Source organism: Helicoverpa zea, chromosome 18, assembly GCF_022581195.2.
Source record: "Helicoverpa zea isolate HzStark_Cry1AcR chromosome 18, ilHelZeax1.1, whole genome shotgun sequence".
Taxonomy (NCBI): Eukaryota; Metazoa; Arthropoda; class Insecta; order Lepidoptera; family Noctuidae; genus Helicoverpa; species Helicoverpa zea.
Window position 1 is genome coordinate 3,540,389 of NC_061469.1, and position 22,435 is coordinate 3,562,823.

Genomic DNA, 22,435 nt, shown 5'->3' on the forward strand with positions numbered 1-22,435 from the left:
AGCTTCAAGTAGATATTGTAGACATCATAACTGGCTTCAGATTACACACAGTAGTTGTAACGTGTGACATATCCAAGATGTATAGAGGGATCTTAATAAGACCGGAGGATCGGAATTATCAACACATACTATGGCGAGAATCTCCCAGTGATCCAGTAAAAGAGTACGAACTCGCGACTGTCACCTACGGAGTTAGTAGTTCACCTTATCTGGCCATCCGCACCCTCCACCAATTAGCTGTCGATCATGGCGCCGCGTATCCACGTGCAGCTGAAGCTCTTCTTCATGAGACATATGTCGACGATATAACTAGTGGCGCGCCCTCTGTACGTGAAGCTATAGAACTAAAAAATCAACTTATCTCTTTGCTAGGTTGTGCTCAACTTGAGCTCCGAAAATGGAGTAGTAAGTCGCAATCGGTCCTTAATACTTTGCCAGTAGATCATTGTCAAAAACCTAAACTTTTTTCTGATGAAAGCGATAAATCAACTTTAAAAATCTTAGGAGTCCAATATGACCCTGTGAGTGACAACTTCAGTTATTCACACTCCCCTATCGAGGACGGTGAATGTACCAAGCGTTCAATCTTATCTAGCATCGCGCGTATTTTCGATCCTCTAGGGTGGCTTACACCTTGTATCCTAAAAGCCAAATTGCTCCTTCAAGATTTGTGGCGTCTTAATCTTTCATGGGACGAACCTGTGCCCAGGGATGTAGCTGTAGAATGGCAAACCTTTATAGCTGATCTCCATAACTTAAATCTAATACAAATCCCTCGTAGGATTATACCTTCTCAATCTAAAGCATTTCAACTCATCGGATTTTGTGATGGATCCACGAAAGCATATGGCTGTTGTGTTTATCTTCGTGTCGCCACCCCTCACGGTGTTCAAGTTTATCTTTTAATTGCTAAGTCCAAGGTTGCACCTCTGAAAGTGTTGACTGTTAACCGTTTAGAGTTGTGCAGTGCTGTATTGCTGGTCAAAGTAATAAATCGCATTCACTCCTTGCTTAGTTCTAAAATCATCTTAAATAAATCTACCTTGTTTACAGACAGCTCGACTGTATTGTCGTGGTTGAATACTGAGCCACACAAACTTAAGACCTTCGTTGCTCACAGAGTAGTCCTTATTAACGACAGTCCTGTGCCAACTGAGTGGCGACATGTGTCCACCCATGACAACCCAGCCGACGTCTGTAGTCGTGGCTTATCATGCCTATCTCTATCTTCAGCTCAAATTTGGTGGTCTGGCCCTCAGTGGTTGCACCACGAACCCTTTAACTGGCCTGTATCAGCAGTTGAAGTGTCAGATAACGTGCCAGAACTTAAGCCCTCATCACGCGCGTGTCACACAACTGTGACGCGTGAAGCTGACTTACTCGATTCCATCATGGAACGCCACTCCTCTCTTTCCCACGTGGAAAGAGTGGTTGCATGGATCAATCGTTTCATTAAAAACGCGAAAGCAAAACGTTCTGACCGTAACTTACTACCTTACCTCACAGCCGCTGAACTAAGTCAGTCTCTGGACCATCTAACAAAATATGTTCAACAGCAAAGTTTTAATGATGTCATATCTTTGATTGCATCCAATAGACCCTTACCTAAACAATTATCTAAACTCTCTCCTTTTGTGGACACTCGCGGAATCTTGCGAGTGGGGGGACGTCTTAAGCACGCGTCGTTACCTTGTCACGTCAAACATCCATATCTGTTGCCTAAAACTTCCCGACTGAGTACTCTTCTTATCGACCACTTTCATGCAACTTACCTTCATTGTGGGCCTCGTCTACTCCAATCTTTAATTATGCGTCGATATTGGATACTCGGCGTCAGGAATCTCATCAGATCGCGTTTATCAAAATGCGTGATTTGTTTTAAAATCAAACCGATTCCACTTCAACCTTTTCAAGGTGATCTTCCACCTTCCCGACTACAAACAGGTCATTGTTTTCAAACAATCGGCATCGACTTCGGAGGTCCGTTTATCATAAAAGAAAGTAGACGCCGTAACGCCAAAACTTACAAAGCATATCTTTGCCTCATAGTATGCCACGCTACCAAGGCAGTTCATCTCGAGCTCGTCACCGAGCTCACATCTGAAGCGTTTATAGCGGCCTTGGATCGTTTTGTATCACGCAGAGGACTTTGTCACTCTATAGTCACAGATGGTGGTACTAACTTCGTGGGTGCCAGACGTTATTTATCGGAAGTCAGCGAAATGCTCAACCGCGAACGCAACAGTATTTCCAATCAGCTCGCTTCTCGAGGAATTACGTGGAAGCTCAATCCTCCTTCGGGCCCTCACTTCGGAGGCATATTCGAGAGCGGTATAAAATCTACCAAATATCATCTCAAACGTATAATCGGATCGCAGGTTCTTACCTTTGAAGAATTTTATACGATCTTAACGAAAATAGAAGCCATGTTAAACTCTAGACCTTTAGTGGAATTATCTTCCGATCCCGACGAGGTTGACGCTCTTACAGCTGGTCACTTCCTCATCGGTCGACCTTTAATATCTCTGCCCGAACCGGTACATTCTGAAAACGAGACCTTACGTACTCGTTGGCAGCTCTTACAGCGCCTATCTCAGATTTTTTGGCGCACTTGGCAAAGGGACTATTTACATACGTTGCAACAGCGACTGAAATGGTTTAAACATGGCAACCATCAACCAAAGTTGAATGATCTTGTAACCATTTACGAACCAAACTTACCTGCTAACGAATGGAGGTTGGGTCGTGTCGTACAGCTCCATCCGGGTAAAGATAACATTACTCGTGTGGTAACAGTCAAAACATCAAAAGGCTTACTTACAAGACCTGCTGTCAAAATTTGTCCTCTTCCAATTGAACAAAACAATTAATTTAACTACACACATTTATTAATACATTATCTTAATTATATTATTAAAATTTTATTATTACTCACCTATCTTAAAACTTATACGTATCTATTATCTTATTATTAATCTATTAACTAAAAATCTTATAATGATGACATATGAATCTGCATAGGCCCTCGATTTTAATCTCAAATCTTAAATTTATCAAAACTTATGAAATCCCTGGGTGATTTCAAGTGGGGGGATATGAACAGGCTTTGGGATACTTCCTTTCCTATCCTTTTCCTCCCTATTCATCGTCACAAAGCACCGAACGCAACCAAAACTGCGCATCGAGCGCCATCTATGGAACTCATAGACAAAACTCCAGTTTCAAACTCAGCAATGGCCGGCCGGCATCGATAACTGCGCGCGCGGTGTAAAAAATAAAATAAAACCTGTGAATACGACTAAAAGTGCTCTGGTGTTGTGATCCCTGTGTTCCTGGCATCCTGTAAGTACTTGATCTTTCATTTATTTAATCTCACAGCCTGTTTCTAGCAAAATACCTAAATCAAGGCGTCCCCGGCTGGACGCCAAACTCAATCACCAACATTAATAACCTCAGCGAATAGTGTCAAGCTTAGCCTTTAAATAAATAAAACCTAGTGTACTTTTTTGACCTTTAAAATGAAATACGTTTGCTTCATAATTACGAGCCTGTTGAATACTAACTGGTGGAACAAATTAAAACTAATTAATCGTGATAATTAACAAGAATAACACGCTTTACACCCTTGCCACAAATTGACAGGGGAATCAATTCACATATAATTCCATTTGGCAACGGCTAACTATACCCTGAACCACTTGCATGCACGCGAAACAAACCTGTAAGGCTAAAATATAAAGTTGCAACTTCTGTAACATAAGCAACGAAGCAATATATCCTTATTTGAATTCCCAGCACGTTGTATAAAGTGTTCCATCATTTATTTTCCTTTCGAAAAGCATCAATCATATGCGATCTCAACACTTGATCGAATATCCATTCCACATCATAACACGACCAGTGTAATTAGACCTCCGGGAGGTCATTAATCTCCTTCACTGACACCCAGTTGTACGTCCGAGGTAGGTCCAAGTAAACTTGCCTTGTGGTGCCGGTGGTGGTGCGTTCAACTCTCGCGGCCATATTTAGCCACCTGCTGTGAACTTGTTCGCCATTTTGGGCAGTTAAGTATGGGGTTCAAAGGTTCCTGGATGATTGGGAGTTAGAATCATGGAATACGTAGTCTTACGTAGTAGGTACTTGGTCTGAAAGTCTTATAGCAATCAAGTACTTGGCTTACAATGTCGCGAGCTTTTGGAATAACCTGTCTTCGAGACCGTAGCTCTGACAGTTTTAGAGGCAACATTCATGTAAGAACGAGAGCGTGCTTACATAATTTCAGGAATCCGACTATGTTTATTTCAGCAGCCCATATTTATCCTTATAAATAGGCTCATAATACATTTGAATCTCGTTAATATCATACACATATCTCTGTCAGAGGCGTAACAGAAATAGTGCATCCTGTTTGGAGCGCGCGGGCGACGAGCGTTGCGCGCGAGTGTCGAGCCGAACGCGCTGGAATCGGACGGATAATCGATTTTACGAGCTCCCGAAATAAACCGAGTCCCTTCGGCACGACATGCATCATCCACGGTCACATTCTGCAGCTTGTGTTGTTCTTTTAATACTAAGAGGAAATGTATGACTGGTCGACGGCCGTCCATATGTTGTTAAAGAAACAAGCGCACTGATTCTAAATACGTTGTTTCGATGCTCAATCATAAACAGCTCAGTGTTCAGCAATTTAACATGACATCACTGTTCAACCAGTTCATTTAATCGGGGAATTCGATCAACATATCGAACGCCTTTTATGACTAAATGATTAAGCTTAGAACAAGTAGGTATTACTAAAACGTGGGTGAGGCCATTTACAGAATGCAATTTAAAGTTAAAATAGGGAAACGCTATTTTAATGGTGTCTGAGTTATAGAATACGGTATTGTGGCAGAATAGCGTCCCGTCTAAGGCAATAAATGGGTCCGTTCACCCAAATAGTGTTGTGGGTGTTGTGTTTTATTGTTACGAGCGAGTTAACGAGCGCTGGCAGGGCGTGCGTCCGTGCCCCAAAGCTTCGTCAGCCCGTCTTACTATCTCTGCTTGAAATGTAAACGATTCCATATGAATAGTACGCGTTACCATTCCTGATCATATGTAATGGTTTGTTTGGAAAGTTTTCATAAAGATTTGAGCTTTGATTGTTTTTCCTGTGAAGGTTGGGACAGGAGCGAAGATATTATTAAAGACTAGCTTCTGCCCGCGACTTCGTACGCGGATCCTGTCCCTTATGCCAGCGACTATGGGGTCAGCAAAATCAAAGATCTGAATAGTCGCAATAGACGTGACCATAGGGATAAAAGTAGTGATTCTAATTAGTCCGCATTTAAGTTGTGTGTGGCAAAAATATTACACGTATTATTACGTAAAAAAACATTAAATAGATGACAAAGTCGTGGTGACTTAGTGGAATTCGTGGTGGTTTAGTGGGTAGAGAACCAATCTCTCAAGTATGAGCGTGCGTCTTTGATTCCAGGGGCCCGATTCTCCTAATTTTACTTAAGCGACATACGATTCACGTTCGACTCGATTCGACTGAAATCCAATCCCGACTCGATTACGATTGAAGCGGATGTGGCATTCCGTTATTTTTTCTTTGATATAAATGTTTTTATCCTTTTCTGTCATTCAATAATGAATCATTTTGTCTGCAAATTATTTACGATTGCAAAATGATTGTACAGCAAACTACCGTATAGACCAAAATTACCAAAATAGCAGACCAATCGCACACCAATTAAATGTCAATCGAATACGATTGGTCTTTTATTAGTAGCAGAATGCCCGATATGGTTAAAACTGCTATTGCGATTCGATTTTGACATTATTAACTTAGGAGAATCGGGCCCCAGGTCTGGCAAGTGCCTGCCAATGCAACTTTTCTAAGTTCGTATGTACTTTCTACGTATATTTTGGATACCAATGACCGTTATTTGGAGGGGATGTTAAACTGTGTAGGTTCCCACTGTCATTGAACATTCTTGGCAGTCGTTATGGGTAGTCAGAAGCCAGTAAGTCTTACCAAGGGGTGTTGGGTTGAGCGGGTAACCGGGTTGTGGAGGTCAGATAAGCAGTCGCTCCTTGTAAAACACTGGTACTCAGTTGCATCGTGACTGGAAGTCGACCCTAACATAATTGGGACAAAGGACCTTGAGATAATAACGACAGTAATAATGAGATATAGGCACCGCAGGACATCGGAGGCTGATGACGGGGAGTAGCGACCCCGCGTAGCTATATATACTGAGTTCTCCAGGGAGTGTATACTGTCCCCCATCTCCGGCCGGTCGGAGTAAACCATGACGGGGGTAGGTCTCACGCCTCTGGGTTGGCTTGGCCGTCCAGAGTGGAGTCGCTAGAGCAGGATTAGTAGCCCTGCTCGGACGGTAGGTGCCTCTGGTAAGCACAGGGAGCGCGTAATCTGCGTTTAAAGTATCCTCACCGCCGAGGTATCCTCACCCTTCAGCCGTTCATGTCCCTGTTGCCCTCTTGTTGCTATTCAGTGACTGGTTCCCGAGGGCCCAGTAAGTGAGGTGGCGAGTCTCCACCTGCCGTTTTTACGTGTACCTAATACATTGTCATCCACTAACATCCCATCACAATAGCCCAAATAGTTTTCCTCCATAGTTAACAATAGTTTAGCACAGAACCGGGGACTGTCTTTTTTTTAACGACGTCCACCGGGGATTGTCCTTGGGTTCATTTCTATAGTGTATAAAGGGATAATCGTCGGTTTTGTGTCACCATTTCGTTAAAGTTGTCTCAAAAGGGTTTCAGCGTGTTGGCTTCGGCCCCACGTTTGCCTCCCAAAAATTCGGTACTCTGTCGTCCCGAGGTCTGGAAGAGACATACAAAATAATAATGATATATAACCCAACAAAGTTAGAGAGTGGAGGCTCGTGACGCCACGTCTAGGTATGTAAAATTTGTACTAAGCAGTGACTTAACACGAAATTCAAGCGTTGTTGTATCTTCGTTATTATTTGTTTGTGAGAGAGAGAAGAAAAATGCGTGTCCATTATTTTAGGGTTATATAAAAGACGGACTAATTACTTTTTTTGATTCACCATACCTATTTCATAACATTAATTTCTATACATTTCAAGTGTAGTATTGCTCTTGAAGTTCCACATCAGGTGTTCCAGATCTTCGATGTTTATACGTCAATAGAGAGTGCTTATCAGATTGAACCACTTTTGCTAAAACGTCATATCTTCATATGCTTCATATAGTCTAGCAGGGCTCCTGGAGTTCCACATCAGGTGTTTTACATCTTCAATTTTTATAAGTCAACAGAGAGTGCTTATCAGATTGAACAACTTTTGCTAAAACATCATACCTCTATATGCTATAGTCTAGCTGGGCCCCAGGAGTTCCACATCAGGTGTTTTAGATCTTCAATTTGTATAAGTCAATAGAAAGTGCTTATCAAATTGAACAACTTTTGCTAAAACGGCATACCTGTATATGGTATCTACAGAGAAGCTGGGCTCTTGGGGTTCCACATCAGGTGTTCCAGATCTTAAAATTTATTATCTCAGCTGAAAATGCTCGTCAAATGAAACAATTTTTGCCACGGCACCATATTTGTATCTCTTATAGTTTCATTGGTCTGTTGGAGTTCTGCATCAGGTCTTCAAGTTTCGAAGATAAATTATAGCCTATATGTTGACCAGGCTTAATACTGATACAACAAAGAAAAAATCATTGAAATCCGTTCAGTAGTTCGGAAGATTAGCGTGTACAAACAAACAGACATACAGACATACAGACAGAAATTTTTTTTTTGGATTTGTGCTCCATTACTGTTTCTAAACCCCACCCAATTATTATTTTTTTAATAAATTCAATGTACAGACACAGTTTTTTTACAGATTTATTATTTATATATGTATAGATAACTATTTAAGTTCTGATAAATTATCTTAAAACAGATACAAATTCTCAACGTCCCAAAAATAAATCTCCCACCAAGCTACAAGTCTTCGTCTGACAGATAGGTACGGTCTGCCTAAAAATAGCTTCGTATTAAAAACTTAAAATGCATCAGCCTTTTTGTTTGACCGACTCTCCGTCATATTTTTTCAAGCACAAGTTAAACATAGTCCGTCAATCATTTTGAATTTGTTTGACGTTGCTGTACTTGTAAGACGGAGGTGTCTCGCGTCTCTGCGCAGACGCACCGGTGCGAGACCGACATATGTCATGTCGACATTTACGACTACCCGACATTTGAAATAAGAATACAAATGTAATAGCCACATGTGTGGTCTCATAAACACGCCAGTGGACCTTTAAAGGTAACAAAGTATTAAAATTAATGATTTTTAACATATTTTTATCTGACCAGACTTAATCTCAGCCTCTGACCGCACTGTATGTTGAACGTCCACGTCCACATTTATTTGTATTACCACACCAACTGGACCACAAGCAACCATGTTTGAATGCGACCAAAAAATACCAATTAAAAATAGACGACACATTAAATTAACAACGAGTTACAATTTATTCAGTTCGTGTCATCCATATTAAATGTGAAGTGTCAGTTACGAAATGTAATTACTGACATAAACATACAGCAACAGCGTGTTAATAATGTTGACGTATCGAGCTTACGGACACTATAGGAGCATTGTGCTTCTCATTACCTCATCACTATACATATTCATGAACTCATAACACTATAAATATTGCATCGCATCTCGCTCTTGTCAAATAAATATATTTCTTTACGGCGTGAAACCAATCGTTGTGGAGATAGCGTTATCGTTTAATGGCCACTTGAGCCACGACACGACGCCACATAAACACAAAAAGAAATAAAAAATGTTCTTAAAAGCGTCCGTCCGTTCGCGCCTCGATGTAATAACATTTGCATTTCCTTGCGCTCGCGCCGCAGACAAACGACTCGCGCGGCCGAGGGACGCGCCCAGCGCTCGATAGATCCCGATGCTTTATTGAGTCATAAATCGCACTCCAAGTACTTTGTACTAATATGCTAAAAGGTTTTTGTTTTATTGCGATACTGATTGACTGTCATAACATTTACAAATTCGATTACTTCAAAAGTAGTAAACTTTAGTTTTAACTTCGCTGTGTGATCTTAAAATTAAACTTTTTACGAGCATGAAAACTCAGACGTGTTGCGTGTGTTCATAAGTACTTGAAAGAAATGAGCCTAATTATCACAATGCAAATCGTACAAACATTAGTAAAATGTTAGCCAACATGCGCCGGCGGCGGAGGCCGGATCAAACATGCGAGCAAGCGAACAAACACCGGTGTTTGGACTATCGCCACTTTCGGTTCTGTACAAATAGGGACCGTTGTTTGTTCAAGTGCCAGTGACACGCCACTGCGGAGATCTTTGTCCAGCTTAAGTATGCCCCGAGGAGCCCTTTGAGTCCCTGTTCCGTGGGTAATCTTGCTTCGTGCATCAAGGAACGAAACGGGTCTAGTTGCAATGGTGGCGGTTGAAAACAAGGCGACACCTTTCTCGACCGTAGTGGGAAGGATTTACCTGTCAGATGTTTTACGAGTTAAGTAAGGGTTGACAAAGGCTATAATTTACTCGTGGCGAAGTTCAACAAGAACGTTTACGAGGTCCCGAGAGCATGCGGCTCCGCGTTGAAGCTGCTCTAAAATAAATTTAATGGCAGCCTGGATTAGCGATTTATCGATCAGTGGCTGAGATCGTAAAATTTTAAATAATGAGTAGAAAAAAATGAAACAAAGAGTTTTTATGATAGTAGATATAACGAGAGTCAGCTCTCAGCGGCATCGAATTACACTGTCATCTTGATTACAACCACTTTTTGTTAACATCAGAGGCCTAACAAGTCGGTGTAAAATTACATTGTTGCCGTGCTGCATACAGAATAGACCGGATTACTTTTTAAAAACAAAAGGTAATCAAAAAGAAATAAATAAGAATTCTTTGTAAAAAGTGTGCAAAGCAAATTGAGTCTACAGAACTGGTGTCAGATTCTAATTACCCTTTATGTGCGAATAATTGGTGTAATTTACAATTTGGACACGCAGAAAATAAACAGGTTTGTGTGTTTTTCGGCACGCAGAACTTGACCTCTAAAATATTTTTCCTAAAATATCTACACCTACATTCCTAGGATGTGCAAAACTTTCGCACAGTTTCTCAGAATAGTCACAATATTGTAAAATAATTACCTGACTGCAGAAAGCAGTCCGCAGTTTTACAATAAAATCATTTAATCAAACCACTAGACGCGCAGTCTAGATCGAGCACATGTTTAACGATGTTGACATCATAAAATCCAAATAAAAAAAATAAGATAGTCGATATCGCAAAATCACTGATAACATCTGTACCTAATCGAACACGATCTATATTTTACAGGAAAATCGTATTGTCACCGTACTAACTGAATGTAATCTTGATAAGTAACTAGTGTTATCATAGGGCTTCGTAGTTCGTTTATTGTAACACACCTGCCTACTACAGCTGTTTCTTAACCTTGTCCATTGACTGTTTAATTATCTTAATTACTTGGTCAGCCATCATTGATCTTGCTAGTAGCTGGTCAAGCACTTTTTACTTAATGTTTTATGGGAGTTCGAATTTATTGTATTCTGTGAAAGACGATGACTCCATGTCCCAAGACATTGTGCTTGGGAATAAATATCTTCTTCAACGACTCGTCAAATATGAAGATTTGCAATGGTAGAAAATTGTGATGAACTTAAAGTCACCCAAGATCTACTGATGAGATTCAAACTGCTTACTGTGTCATCCATGCATACACACTACTTCAAGGGAGCTCGAAGCGTGCGCGCGAGCAGCGGTAGCAAATTCACACGTATTCTCGTACCATCCAGGATCTAGATCAAATGTAATGGCGTGTAACACGTTCACAAGTGTACTGAACTGGCGCCAACCCGCATCAATATAAAGCTAGATATATAATGTTTGTCCTACTTAAAATGGTCGAGAGAACGCAAATTCTTGGAAGATTTTACAACTGGATATCATGACATGAATTATTGGCTGCTATTAATTCTAACGGCGTAAATGAGCAACGAACCAATTAATATTGTAAAGTTATTGGTGCTATTTACGTAGGATCAGTCACCAGATAAATCTACATTATATTCTTCAGGAATAAATACTTATAACTAATGTAATTGTTGACTTTATCATTATGCAACCAGTGGTATCTTTTGAGCCCATGAACGACTCCTACCGTGAACTTAATCATCCAACCCCTGTCTTTCAAATACGGGAAATATATGCCAAAACAATTACTGATGTTGCTTTTTCTGTGTTCCAGGTGGGTGGTGGTAGCAGGAGCATGGCGTGCCAGTGTCATGCGACCCCCAGCACCGGCGGCGGGAGCTCGCAACAACCGCCACTCCTCACTCCTGCAGTTGGCAGCTTGGGGAGTACCAGCGGCTTTAGCGGCAGCTGTGCTCGTGACTAGAGATGTTGATGCTGATGAATTGACTGGTAAGATTCTTTTGTACTTACTTACTTCTCCTATTGGTTCATTAGGATTCTTTAGCTTTGCATTGTGGGACAGGAGAGATTGCATCTCTTGGCAGTTTGGTGTCTTCTGTGAATCTTGTACGCACGCACGATTGACTTTGAAGAATGTACATTCTTCTTAGAAAACTTTTTTCACTGAAATCGACATTCCTTGAATGTAAGTGCACCACATTATTTTACCATATTCTTGGTGCTCTCGTTTCTGCAATGTTAACATATTTTTTTCTTCAGTGACATTTAATCAACGTCGATAGCAATTGGCAAACTGCTAATTAGACTCAGAAACGTAACAACTCCTTATTGCTTCTGTTTGCTGATACAAAATTAATTAGTCACCACATCCTTTCAAAAAAGATGACATTTATCTCCTCTCGATTGACACATCATTACGATCAAGTTTATAAGGAGCGGTGGTATAGAATTTTAATTTACGATTTACTATTCCGATACACAGGCGACTTTTACACATCATCAGTGCAGTCCATCATATGTTTTTATAACACATCGTTTCTTAGTAACTGGGTCTGCCAAGTATGGTAGTTAGAGACCGGTTTCATAGTTAGCGAGTAGAAGCTGTCCAAAGATCAGGCAGGTTTGTCGTCACAGAAGGCGGAATAAAGAAAGATGTGCTATAATAAATGCAGTTAGGGTTTTTGTCCATCGAAATAACGACTTCATTAGTTAACCTATTCTGGAGCTAAATATCAGCCTAGTTATTTCTATATCTAAAGCGCTTGTATAATCCCCAGAGGAGACTACTCTCCTCTGAAGGTATGGCTGTCAGCGTTTCTGTCTTCCATGTAGCCGTAACTATGCCAAAAAAGCACAAATCACATTCGCAACCAACAGCATAAAATTCCGACAATAGGAGTCAGGACAGAAAGCTGTACCTACATTAAAAATATATGGAATTAAATAATCTCGTATTTGGTTATAGGATCATCGGTCGGACCAAATCTTTATATCAAATCTAGTATTGCTACGTGACGATATCGGATAGGCGGTCGATCACGAGTCGTTTTTCTCTCTGATTGAACATCTTTAAATGGTCATGTTAGAAGTTCAACGCTTCTTATGGAGGTTCCTCTATTAGTGATGCACCATATTGGAAGTTATTTATTGAACACCATATTCCGTAGTGTTTAGCGAACTAGATTAGAAAGCTTTTTGTGGTATATGAACTCGTGTATCCCTTTTGGGATATCTTTCCCGGAGCGTTCCTAATTTATAATTCAAATAATAATTATTACTTCAGAACTTAGAATAATACAAACCTGACGTGCCAAGCCAGGAACAACGCACAATATTCCTCAAAAAAACAAGTCCCATTGTTCGTTTCTGAATCAATCAATAAGTCCTAATACACGTCCGTAGCGAAACAACACAAATGCAAGAAACGTTCCTGTTTTAATAGTCCTTTCTTGTTTCATCGGCGGCATTTTTCAAAGCGATTAAATCTGGTACGAGTGCGCGGGAGCACGTATTCATGCTGTAATGGTATTGAGTGGTTTGTATGGAAGTACCGGCTTATTGTAATGTTCCTGGTGTGCTAAACGAGATTGTGACTCGGTTTGTGCCATTAGAGGATATGTGGAGATTACTGAATGTCAATAAATAATGAAGGTCTGTCTACTTTTTGCCAGTTCTAATCCAGCCGCATTAGGTTAAGCACAGGAAACACGTTGTGTAACAAAAACGGGGCTATTCTGTGTGCAACAACCGAAGGAGCGACAGCAGATTAAGCGCTAGGAAACGATCTCGAATATTCTTGTAAATATTAATTTAATCTTTAAAAGAAACCGCTTCGTGTCATATCTGACCTAGAGTCGGGGTTTCGGAAAGATACACAGTATCGGTATCAGTAAATCCGGAGATTTGTCGTCGAATCGTGCGATGTGCCGCTGTTTGGGGTTCTACAAACGGGCCGCATTCACGGCGGCATTATACATCCAAGTTCTTGTACTTAGTGAAACACACGTGTTCACAGTCCCTTCACAGCTAGGACATCTTCACATACAAGATAAAAGCAACGGTCGTAGCGGCAACATGAAACACTGAAAACCTAGATAAAGGAACAGTAGCATTACTAAATACTGTAAACAGTGATTAGGCGGCCGTACAAGTGGTGTTATCAAAAAATCCTCTTATCATTTTTTAAGCTAAGAATGATTAATTTTGACGGTCGAGAGAACAATACAAAAACACCGCACCGCAACGATAACGATTTTAAAAAAATCTTATCGTAATCGGGTGGTCGGTATTATACGCGCTTCGGAACCTTTGTGGTTTTGCGTGATACAAAAGTACGGACCGACAAAGACTGTCCCTAAGAAGCGGCGAGATTGCCTACTTAAATAAAGATTTCTGCCGGTCTCTTATCAAACGATACCATCCTTTATCAAATGGAAACTGGTCACACGTATCTTTGGCTAAAGGAGGTACCTAAATATCCCACTTCTATTTATCTGAACAATACTATCATTCACAAGAGAACTACTTGAACCAAGAACTATTGAATTCCATATCTAAATCGTTTGTTTTGACGGATTCCAAGAAACGTTTTATGAATATTGTATACGAACAATAACCCAATCATCACTTATCAAGCTGAATTATGGGGACATACACTTAAAAATATTTTACCGCCTGGTTAAATAAACTTTTGGACATAAATCACTTGGCCCCGTCCGACTTGTCGACTGTAATAAATTCATGATCAGTAAAAACTGGAAGGTTTATTATATCATGCTAATGGCAGTGTCGTTATGGACCCAACTTGGGAACCAGCAAGTCAAATATATTTAAATAAACTGACGACTTTTTTGTATTTCGTGTATTCAATTTAATGTGGCATATTTTAGCTTTTCTTTAGCTGTTTGAGCTCCAATAAAGTTGGTATTTCAACAGCATCGCCCGCAAGATCATGTGCTACAATAAGTTTCACTGATGCGAATATAATTTATTCGTGTTCTCACTACTTAGCGTCAGGACTGACTATCTAACGTGTGGTTTCCTATCTGTTTATCTCCGCCTGTGGAGATATTTTAAAACCCTCTTACGTTTATTTTCATCGCCATTATGCGAAGTGCGAGCAAAGTGCCACGCGGCCCGATTCTCAGGCATATTGCAGTTTCAATCATGCCACGAGTATTGTGCTTTTATTTTTATTATTTCCATTCCACTTCCATTATGGCGGCCGAAAGAAATGCTCGACCATTATTCGAGCCGTTAAATACGACACCTTTCCTCCTCGCACGCTCTTATTTCAATTTTAAATCGGCCCTTTTAACCGCCTTATTAATGCAAGCCTTTTTTCTCGCCGTATGTTTGTGTAGGTGTTCGCTTTGAGAGCAGCTTTAGTGGAAATTGGAATGTTATTCACATCTATAAAGAGTGGTCGTGAAAAAGAATTCGGTATCCGCTAACCCCTGCACCACTTTGTCGCGTACCTACTTACCAACTAAAGCTTTTGTTTTCTTTTGATTACAGGAACATGCTTCGTGGGTAACCAGTCTAGTAAGTCGTTACTGGCACTGGTCATAATTCCCGAAGCTATCTGCCTGCTCCTCGGCTCCGTGTTCTTGTCATCTGGCTTCCGTGCTGTTCTCCGGCGTCCTGCACCCGTGCCGGCTCCGTCAGTACTACTGAACTCACCACCTCAACCTCATCAGGACCAAAGCGTGTTGAGATTAGGAGCCTTTGCGGCCCTGTACGCTGTCCCTTCAACCTGTATTCTTGCTACTTGGGTGTACGAGTACGCATGGAGAGACGACTGGCTCGCTGCTCCTGTGCCTTCATCGGAACCCTCAACGCACCCGAAACCGGCATTCTGGGTATTTCTGTTTCGAATATTTGCGACGCAGATCCTTGGTGTCATGGTAGCGGTGTGGATTGCGACGCCAAGTCTAAAGGCTTTATGGAGGAGGATTGCTGGGCCGAGGAAGCCGCCGATGGCGAAGTGTCCTCCGGGTCCGCCGCCCACTCCGCTAACGCTGCACTGCTATGCGTCACACCCACACACTCTCACGAGACATCCACACAAGTACGCTACGTACAGGCCTCCACAAACACATTCATATAGAAAGCCAAGGCACTACCATTACTCAGCCGGGGAAACTATTCTCTGACCAGCAAAATGGGCGCATAATCATGTTTTCACTTACTTAATGTATGTTCAGACATGGTTCAAAGACAATATTAAGGAGCTGAACCTCCGTGGATGCATTTAAAATTTGTAAATTGTTGGTGAACTAATATTCAAGTGCCATTCGTTTTACAATTAATTGCCAAGGGCCAGAATGAAAGGCCTCGTAATAATTAAGTATTTATAATAATTGTAATTAATAGTATTTTTGTTATGAATGATGCATAATAATTAATGAAGATTTTTTTGTTTCGTGTGTCTAACATGGCCAGCCTCGCATTTGTTTTAATTTATAAAATTTGTCTATTCGTAGCCTGTCATCAAAAATGTTTAATCAATCTTTAGCGTGCTCAGTTATTGATTATTCAAAACAAAATAGCAAATAATTTGAAGTCCAATTTTCTGATAACAATTCAAAAATATCTGGTTTGGTCCGAAAAGATTGCCTTAGTAGAAATAAGTTTAAACATTTGTTTGTATTGTACATAATTTAAATTACAAAATGTATATAAGTTTAATGAGTATTTAGTTACTCCGAATTGTAAATAAAATTAGAAAAGACTATGACTAAATTAAGAATCTAGGTATTATTATCATACGTCCTCATTTTATTTTTAAATGTATACGCTTACAGCTACCTGCTAGGTACGCGCTTTTTCCTAATATTTCGGAAAAAGCGTCATCCTTCTGTATGTTTTTAATATTTGCATTTTTTCTGGCACTCTTCATTTTGTGAAAGCCAATGACAAGTATTTTCATTTTCATACACATTTGTTCTATCTTGGTCTCTTTGTAACTGCTACATACCGCAAAAAACTACGACTCCTGACTTTTTGAAGAAAAAATATAAAACAAAATATTTACTGCGAAAAACCCACCTCCTCATTGCCAAAATATTTTATAAATACCTATATAATGTAAATAATGACTGAAAATATTTGTTTGTGAATAATAAATAAGATTTATTTATATAAGTTTTTGTAAGTAATAGGAAATAGCGGCTAATGAGTAGATTTACAATAAAATATTATATTAAAATATGTTTTTAATTTCTAATTACCTCCTTAAACTGTTTACGCCTACGGCTAGCCTAGATTCGGGACAAAACTGTTAGGTACTAGGTACTCCACCGTCTGGGTATGGGATGATGAATGGACCAGGCGATAATGATGGAGCCAACTCGTTTACGAACTGCGAAGTCTACCAGCAGGTAAGGTACTGAAATGATGTCTGGTACCGACTAGGCATGTTCTAAACTAGAAAGTATCTAGCACAGATTACTATAATATTTACTACGTAATCAGTGAGTGGGTTATGTGTACATGCGGGTATTGAAATAAATAAATAAATATTTTAAATTAATAAATAATAATTTGTGATCGGAGTTTATGTTTTGTGCTTAAAGTGAGAAGGCACAAAATATTATAGTTATAGCGTTTAGACTCCTGACATTGTATAAGGAAAGATAACAAGACACAACCTATTCGAAATTGAAACCCCATATCTTTTTTAAAGAAAAAAATAATCAAATGAAAAAATAACTATTGCCGTATTTGTTATGATGATTAGATAATGAGGAACTGAAATATCTAGGTAAGTAGGTGTACCTCAGATTATTGGTCTCTGCCTATCTTGTGGTGATCCCATAGCGAGGTATACCTAGAGACCTGACCGGTAATTGAATGTAAACTGAATGTATATTGAAATACAATTAAGAAATATATATTTCCATGATATGCTATTAACTATTTTCTAAACCACCCCTTCTAAATATCTTTAATAATTTCTTCTTTTTTTCCATTGTCTTATAAATGTTTTTTTAGTGTAACAGATAATTTATTGATGCTGGTAACATTGGTGTTGACATTATGAAAAACATTTCAGTCCTGTTCACATTAACTATTTTTAGCATCTCACTCAGCGTCTCTTTCACCCCAGTGGATACGATATACACCTATCTCATTTTGTAATGCTTAAAAAGTCATACTTTATTCCAAACAGTTGCTAGGCTCCGACTACGATTTTGAATTTTTGAAGAATATTATTTTTATATAAACGGGTCATATTTATTATTATTCGTATGTTAAATTTGTGAAATAAGTAGCAGTTTTTACAATGACCTCGTTTACTCAGCTTTCTCGACTAAGCAATTACTTCTTAGGAAGTTATAAAAGTGTTCTACACGGAAGGTGAGATTGAGGTTATGACGCTACGGGTTATTGTTTTCATTAGAACATTTTAGAGAACTATCCCTGAATTGCTCGTTTGATAAACATGAAGTGAAATAAAGCCTTATGTATATTAATTTGAAAATCATTTAACAGTTCTGTTGATTTATTCTGTTACAGAACTAGTTGGTTGAATCCCATTCAAGTATGCAGCTACACAAGAAAGTCTGCAGAAGAGAGGCTTGGCTTAGAAAAGCCAAAGAGGCCTCTAACACCATTTTTCAAGTTTATGACACAGATGAGGCCAGCTCTCCTGGCTAAGAACCCTGGCATCTCATCTAAGGAGGCTATTTCCTGGACATCTAAACACTGGCAACAGTTGGATTTAGAGGTAAATGACTTTCTAGACCCAATAAAAAAATATAAATAAATCTTATCTGTATACCAGCTTCCACCAGCAGTTCTACCTACTTCCTGGTCCAAGATAAAAGCAGCCTATATGTTATTCTGATATGTAAGCTGCCAAGTTTTATTCAGCTCAATCCCATTGCTTTTGTTTGCAAGCCAAGAACCCATACATACAAACTTTCACATCTATAATATTAGTGTGATTAAAATAGTATTTCTTTATTGTAGACTAAAACTCAGATGGCAAAGGAATATGAGAAAGATTTAGAAGATTACAAGAAAATCAAGGCAATGTATGAATCTTCACTAACAGACAAACAGAAGGAAGACATTAAAAGACTGAAGGATGAAATGGCTGTAGCCAAAGAAAAAAGAAAGTTACGGGCTGTAAGTAACACAATAATTATGAAATAGCATTAATTTATTCTTAGAAAGTATACCTACTTTACTTTCAATAATTATCCATCTTTCTGTTAATTAACTTCTTACTGTTCTTACTACTTATTTAATCTTCTTACTACTCTGAAATGTACCATTATTTATATGTCAAATATAATATTTTTCAGGAGTACAAAGAGCTTGGACGTCCAAAAAAGCCAATGTCTTCCTATTTCCTCTTTACTCAAACTAGAAAGGAAGTTTTTAAAGGCAAAGACTTGAAACAGTATCAAGAACTAGTCAAACAAGAGTGGCTTAAGTTATCTGCAAATGAAAAAGCTAAGTATGAAAAACAAGCTGCAGACCTCATGACTAAGTATAAGTAAGTTCAAATCTTTTTAAAGTATTAGGCTTAAAAGTATATGCAGTCTAAAATCTAGTATTTTAATAATAAGAAATGAGACAGTTCTCGCCAAACTTTTTTTCATCATGGCACATTGCTGGAAAGAAACTCTTTGAAAGAAACTCATGCGTGTATACTTGTGCTCCTAATTTACTTACGATTGCCGTCGTCTTGCGTGAAAGCTATGCTTCATTGGCTAATTGCCAATCCAAAATTATATAGCATATCTTATAAAAATGGTTTTGTTTACAGGAAAGAACTAGAAGCTTGGGAACTGAAAATGATATCAATGGGCCGCACAGATCTTGTTCGTAGCAAACCAATCCGAGAGAAAAAGCCTAAGGCTGCGGCAAAGACCCAATAGGAACTCGGGTGCTCTGATGAATCAGCTGACTCTTCCCTAAATAGCGATAAGGATGATATTGTACAAAGTATTGATAAGCCAACTTCCAGTCAAAACTTCTTTACAGTTAAGGAAAGCGTAGTCCCTCAAAATATTTCTGTCACTTCAGAGTCAGATCGTCGGAGCACGGGTGATACAGGCGTTCCTAAAATGCCAGTTCAAAGTGACCAACGTAAACAGAGTAAGAATATCTTCAGTAGTATTAAAAACTTCTTTAATCGTTAAGTTTTAGTTTTGTAGATCTGGATCACAGTTCATGCATTTTTTTGTTGATAGTTTTTTTCTTTCACCTTTGTGTGAGTTTCGTAATTGAATACAGTTTATGATTATGTAAAGATGTTTTTTTTTCATCCTGAGTTTCATCCACAACCTGTAAATACTTTCATTAGAGCACTTTCGAACTAGCGGATTTTGACAACCGCGGGCCTCACGAACACACGTTCGTTATCATACAAAATCCGTTAGTGAGAACACTCTTAGTATCACCTTTCACTGCACATTACATTCGAGTAAGTAGCAATCAATTACATTTGCTCATCATATTGTTTTAAAGGATTTGGGAATCATTACAGCACATGAATTTATTGAAATCATATTTCTTAAATACTTTTGGTACCTATTTAAAAATAATTTGGGTTCTCTTTATTTCCAGCCAATCTTTGAAGCCTGAGAGACAAAACACTAAAATAAAACAAACTGCCATTCACATTAACCATTTTTTATTTCAAAGATGTTACAAAATATAATTAAAATAAACTTTATTATTTTATTTATAGTTGTTTGACCTTTATTTACAATATGAATTAAGCTGATACTCTAAATTATTCACGTGTTTCATAAGCAGAATTTTACTGTATCTAAAGTTCAAGGTACCTATCATAATAGTAACGATAATATTAGAACAACCATAATGATTAATGTCTATGCATACAAAATTTACATGTAAGAGGTGTGGTACCTATTTCAGTTATAGAAAACAACAGAACAATCATTATTGGCAATCATAGGGAGAAAAATATTCAAACAATTTGCTTACTAACAATGGTGAATGCTTACTAAACAATTGCATATTTACAGTTTTATGTGATAAAGCAGCGATAAAAATTATATAAGAGAATCTAGACAAAGAAAATTATCTTTGGTATTGCCATACCAGCTTAATTCAATTAAATTGTAGTAAAACACCTATTCCATTACCAAAGAAATAACATATTTTAAAAGTATTAGTTTGGGGTATGTAACATTTTGGGACATTCAAGATATAACAATTAAGATTAAATAATTATTAGTATTGCTTTTAATTAATTTGGGGTTCATTATGTCAGTGGTTTAGTTAAGTAAGCTGCATCTTGCTTACATTTCATATTTTGTTAGTAAATTGATACACATGACTAATAAGTCTACAAAGATTAAGGCAGTGTTAGAATTGAAGGTTTAAAATTATCTCAAAACCAATTAAATATGATTAAATAAAAGCAAAAATATCTACAAAAAGAGGGTCTACATGTCACAGACTGCCATACTATATTACGCAGTTAGTATAATTTCATTAACAACTTTGGATACAGGTAGTAAAGTTCAAGATTATAAAATATACTCACACGTCCAGGCCATGAAATTGGTTACACAGGCCATTATAATTCATAAGGACTATATCAAAATACCATATTTTATATGTATAAACTATAAAGCCTGAAAATAGCTAATTTGGCATACTATTGCATATTCCTTGCATTACTCTTGTTTGAAAATATTATGCTTTGTTGGTCTCTCATGAGTTACTGACATAAATACAATTTAAATGCATTAGAGTAGTAAATATATTAATTACATAGATCCACGTAAAATGAGTGCATTGAGTAAAAATAAATATTATCATGAAATTAACAAAATGTTTTGTAACCATTGTTATATACAAAATTGATTCTAATTTAAAACTAAAAATGGCAATATGTGACTAAAACGCACACTTGTCACATCTTCTCTTCTCACTTATGTATAAAGGCACAAGCAATCAAAACTATGGAACATTGTGGAGCACTTTCAAAACTCAACTTTAGAGTCAGTATGAAACATGAGATTTGGAACAACACTTGAGTTGAATTTTGAACAATACCCCAATCTATTCTAGCCAGCTATTGTTAGATACTGCTCAGTCAATGTAATGCCCTCAACTTGGGTGCAAATGAAGTAATTACTATGTAATTAAACCATCCTTCAAGGTAATAAGCAGTGATTGTATGCAAATTGTGGTGAATAGAAAAACACAAATGTCGCATGAAATCACACCCATACACTGTGTCAAATAAATTATTCTCTTCACTCTGTGAGATGACACAATGTGCAACAGTTGCAATGCATTGGCAAGTTTAGAATTACTTTGTGACGGAAACCATACTAATTTAGTTATGACATAAATAAGTACCGGTAAGAAAAAGTATGTATCATAAAATGTGACCAATGACAAACTGTACAGTAATTGAATTAGAAGTGATAACAAAACTATGTCGTATTTGTTATTAGTGATTTTCTCCAAGAGGGATGGTGATGGTGTAGACGCGGGCTCTGGTGCCGGTGAGGCGAAAGGTGCCAAATCACTGGGTACCTCTCCATCGCCTGCCGCGATGTCATGATTCAGTGATAACAGGTCAAACGAATCTGATTCGGAGGTGATCACACCATTGTTGAGCGATGTCTTGCTACTGCTATTGTCCGTTGGAAGCGAAATCTCGTGTATTGGATCAGGAATTATAGTTCTGACCGGAGATTCTGGAAAAGAAACAATGTGATAAGCAAAATCTAGCTCAAATATTTTATAACCAGCCAGAGGCACAACGTGTCATTACCGCACAAAGACGTCTCATACCTCTAGGACAGTCGTCGCCACATTTTCCAGATATAAGCTGAAGTCTATTGTGAGAATTTTCTAATATTCTTCTCCTTCGAGCTTCACGACGAGCTGCTGCAGCATCAGCCATGTTGACATTAATCAAATGACATTATTGTT

General features: G+C 38.5%; 3 protein-coding genes across 3 annotated transcripts in view; 2 read left to right on the forward strand and 1 right to left on the reverse strand.

Annotated features, from left to right (window-relative positions):
* Positions 1-16,700, forward strand: part of LOC124638863 (frizzled-4) — a 40,308-nt gene extending 23,608 nt beyond the window's left edge. The window contains exons 2-3 of the mRNA XM_047175990.1: positions 11,310-11,485; positions 15,014-16,700. Coding sequence (XP_047031946.1) covers positions 11,310-11,485; positions 15,014-15,651 — 814 coding nt within the window. The 3' untranslated portion in view covers positions 15,652-16,700. The remainder of the gene's footprint in view (positions 1-11,309; positions 11,486-15,013) is intronic.
* Positions 16,701-17,701: 1,001 nt separating this feature from the next.
* On the forward strand, positions 17,702-19,763 carry LOC124638877 (transcription factor A, mitochondrial). Its single transcript, XM_047176010.1, has 5 exons — positions 17,702-17,857; positions 18,017-18,227; positions 18,473-18,631; positions 18,811-19,004; positions 19,278-19,763. Exons 1-5 carry the CDS (start codon positions 17,784-17,786, stop codon positions 19,387-19,389), a joined length of 750 nt encoding a protein of 249 aa, XP_047031966.1. The 5' UTR covers positions 17,702-17,783; the 3' UTR covers positions 19,390-19,763.
* A 365-nt stretch (positions 19,764-20,128) lies between these two features.
* LOC124638878 lies at positions 20,129-22,426 on the reverse strand. Its single transcript, XM_047176011.1, has 2 exons — positions 22,295-22,426; positions 20,129-22,197 (listed from the first exon to the last, which is right to left on the reverse strand). The coding sequence occupies exons 1-2, from the start codon at positions 22,404-22,406 to the stop codon at positions 21,626-21,628; spliced, it is 684 nt and encodes a 227-aa protein (XP_047031967.1). The 5' UTR covers positions 22,407-22,426; the 3' UTR covers positions 20,129-21,625.
* Between the last annotated feature and the right edge of the window lie 9 nt (positions 22,427-22,435).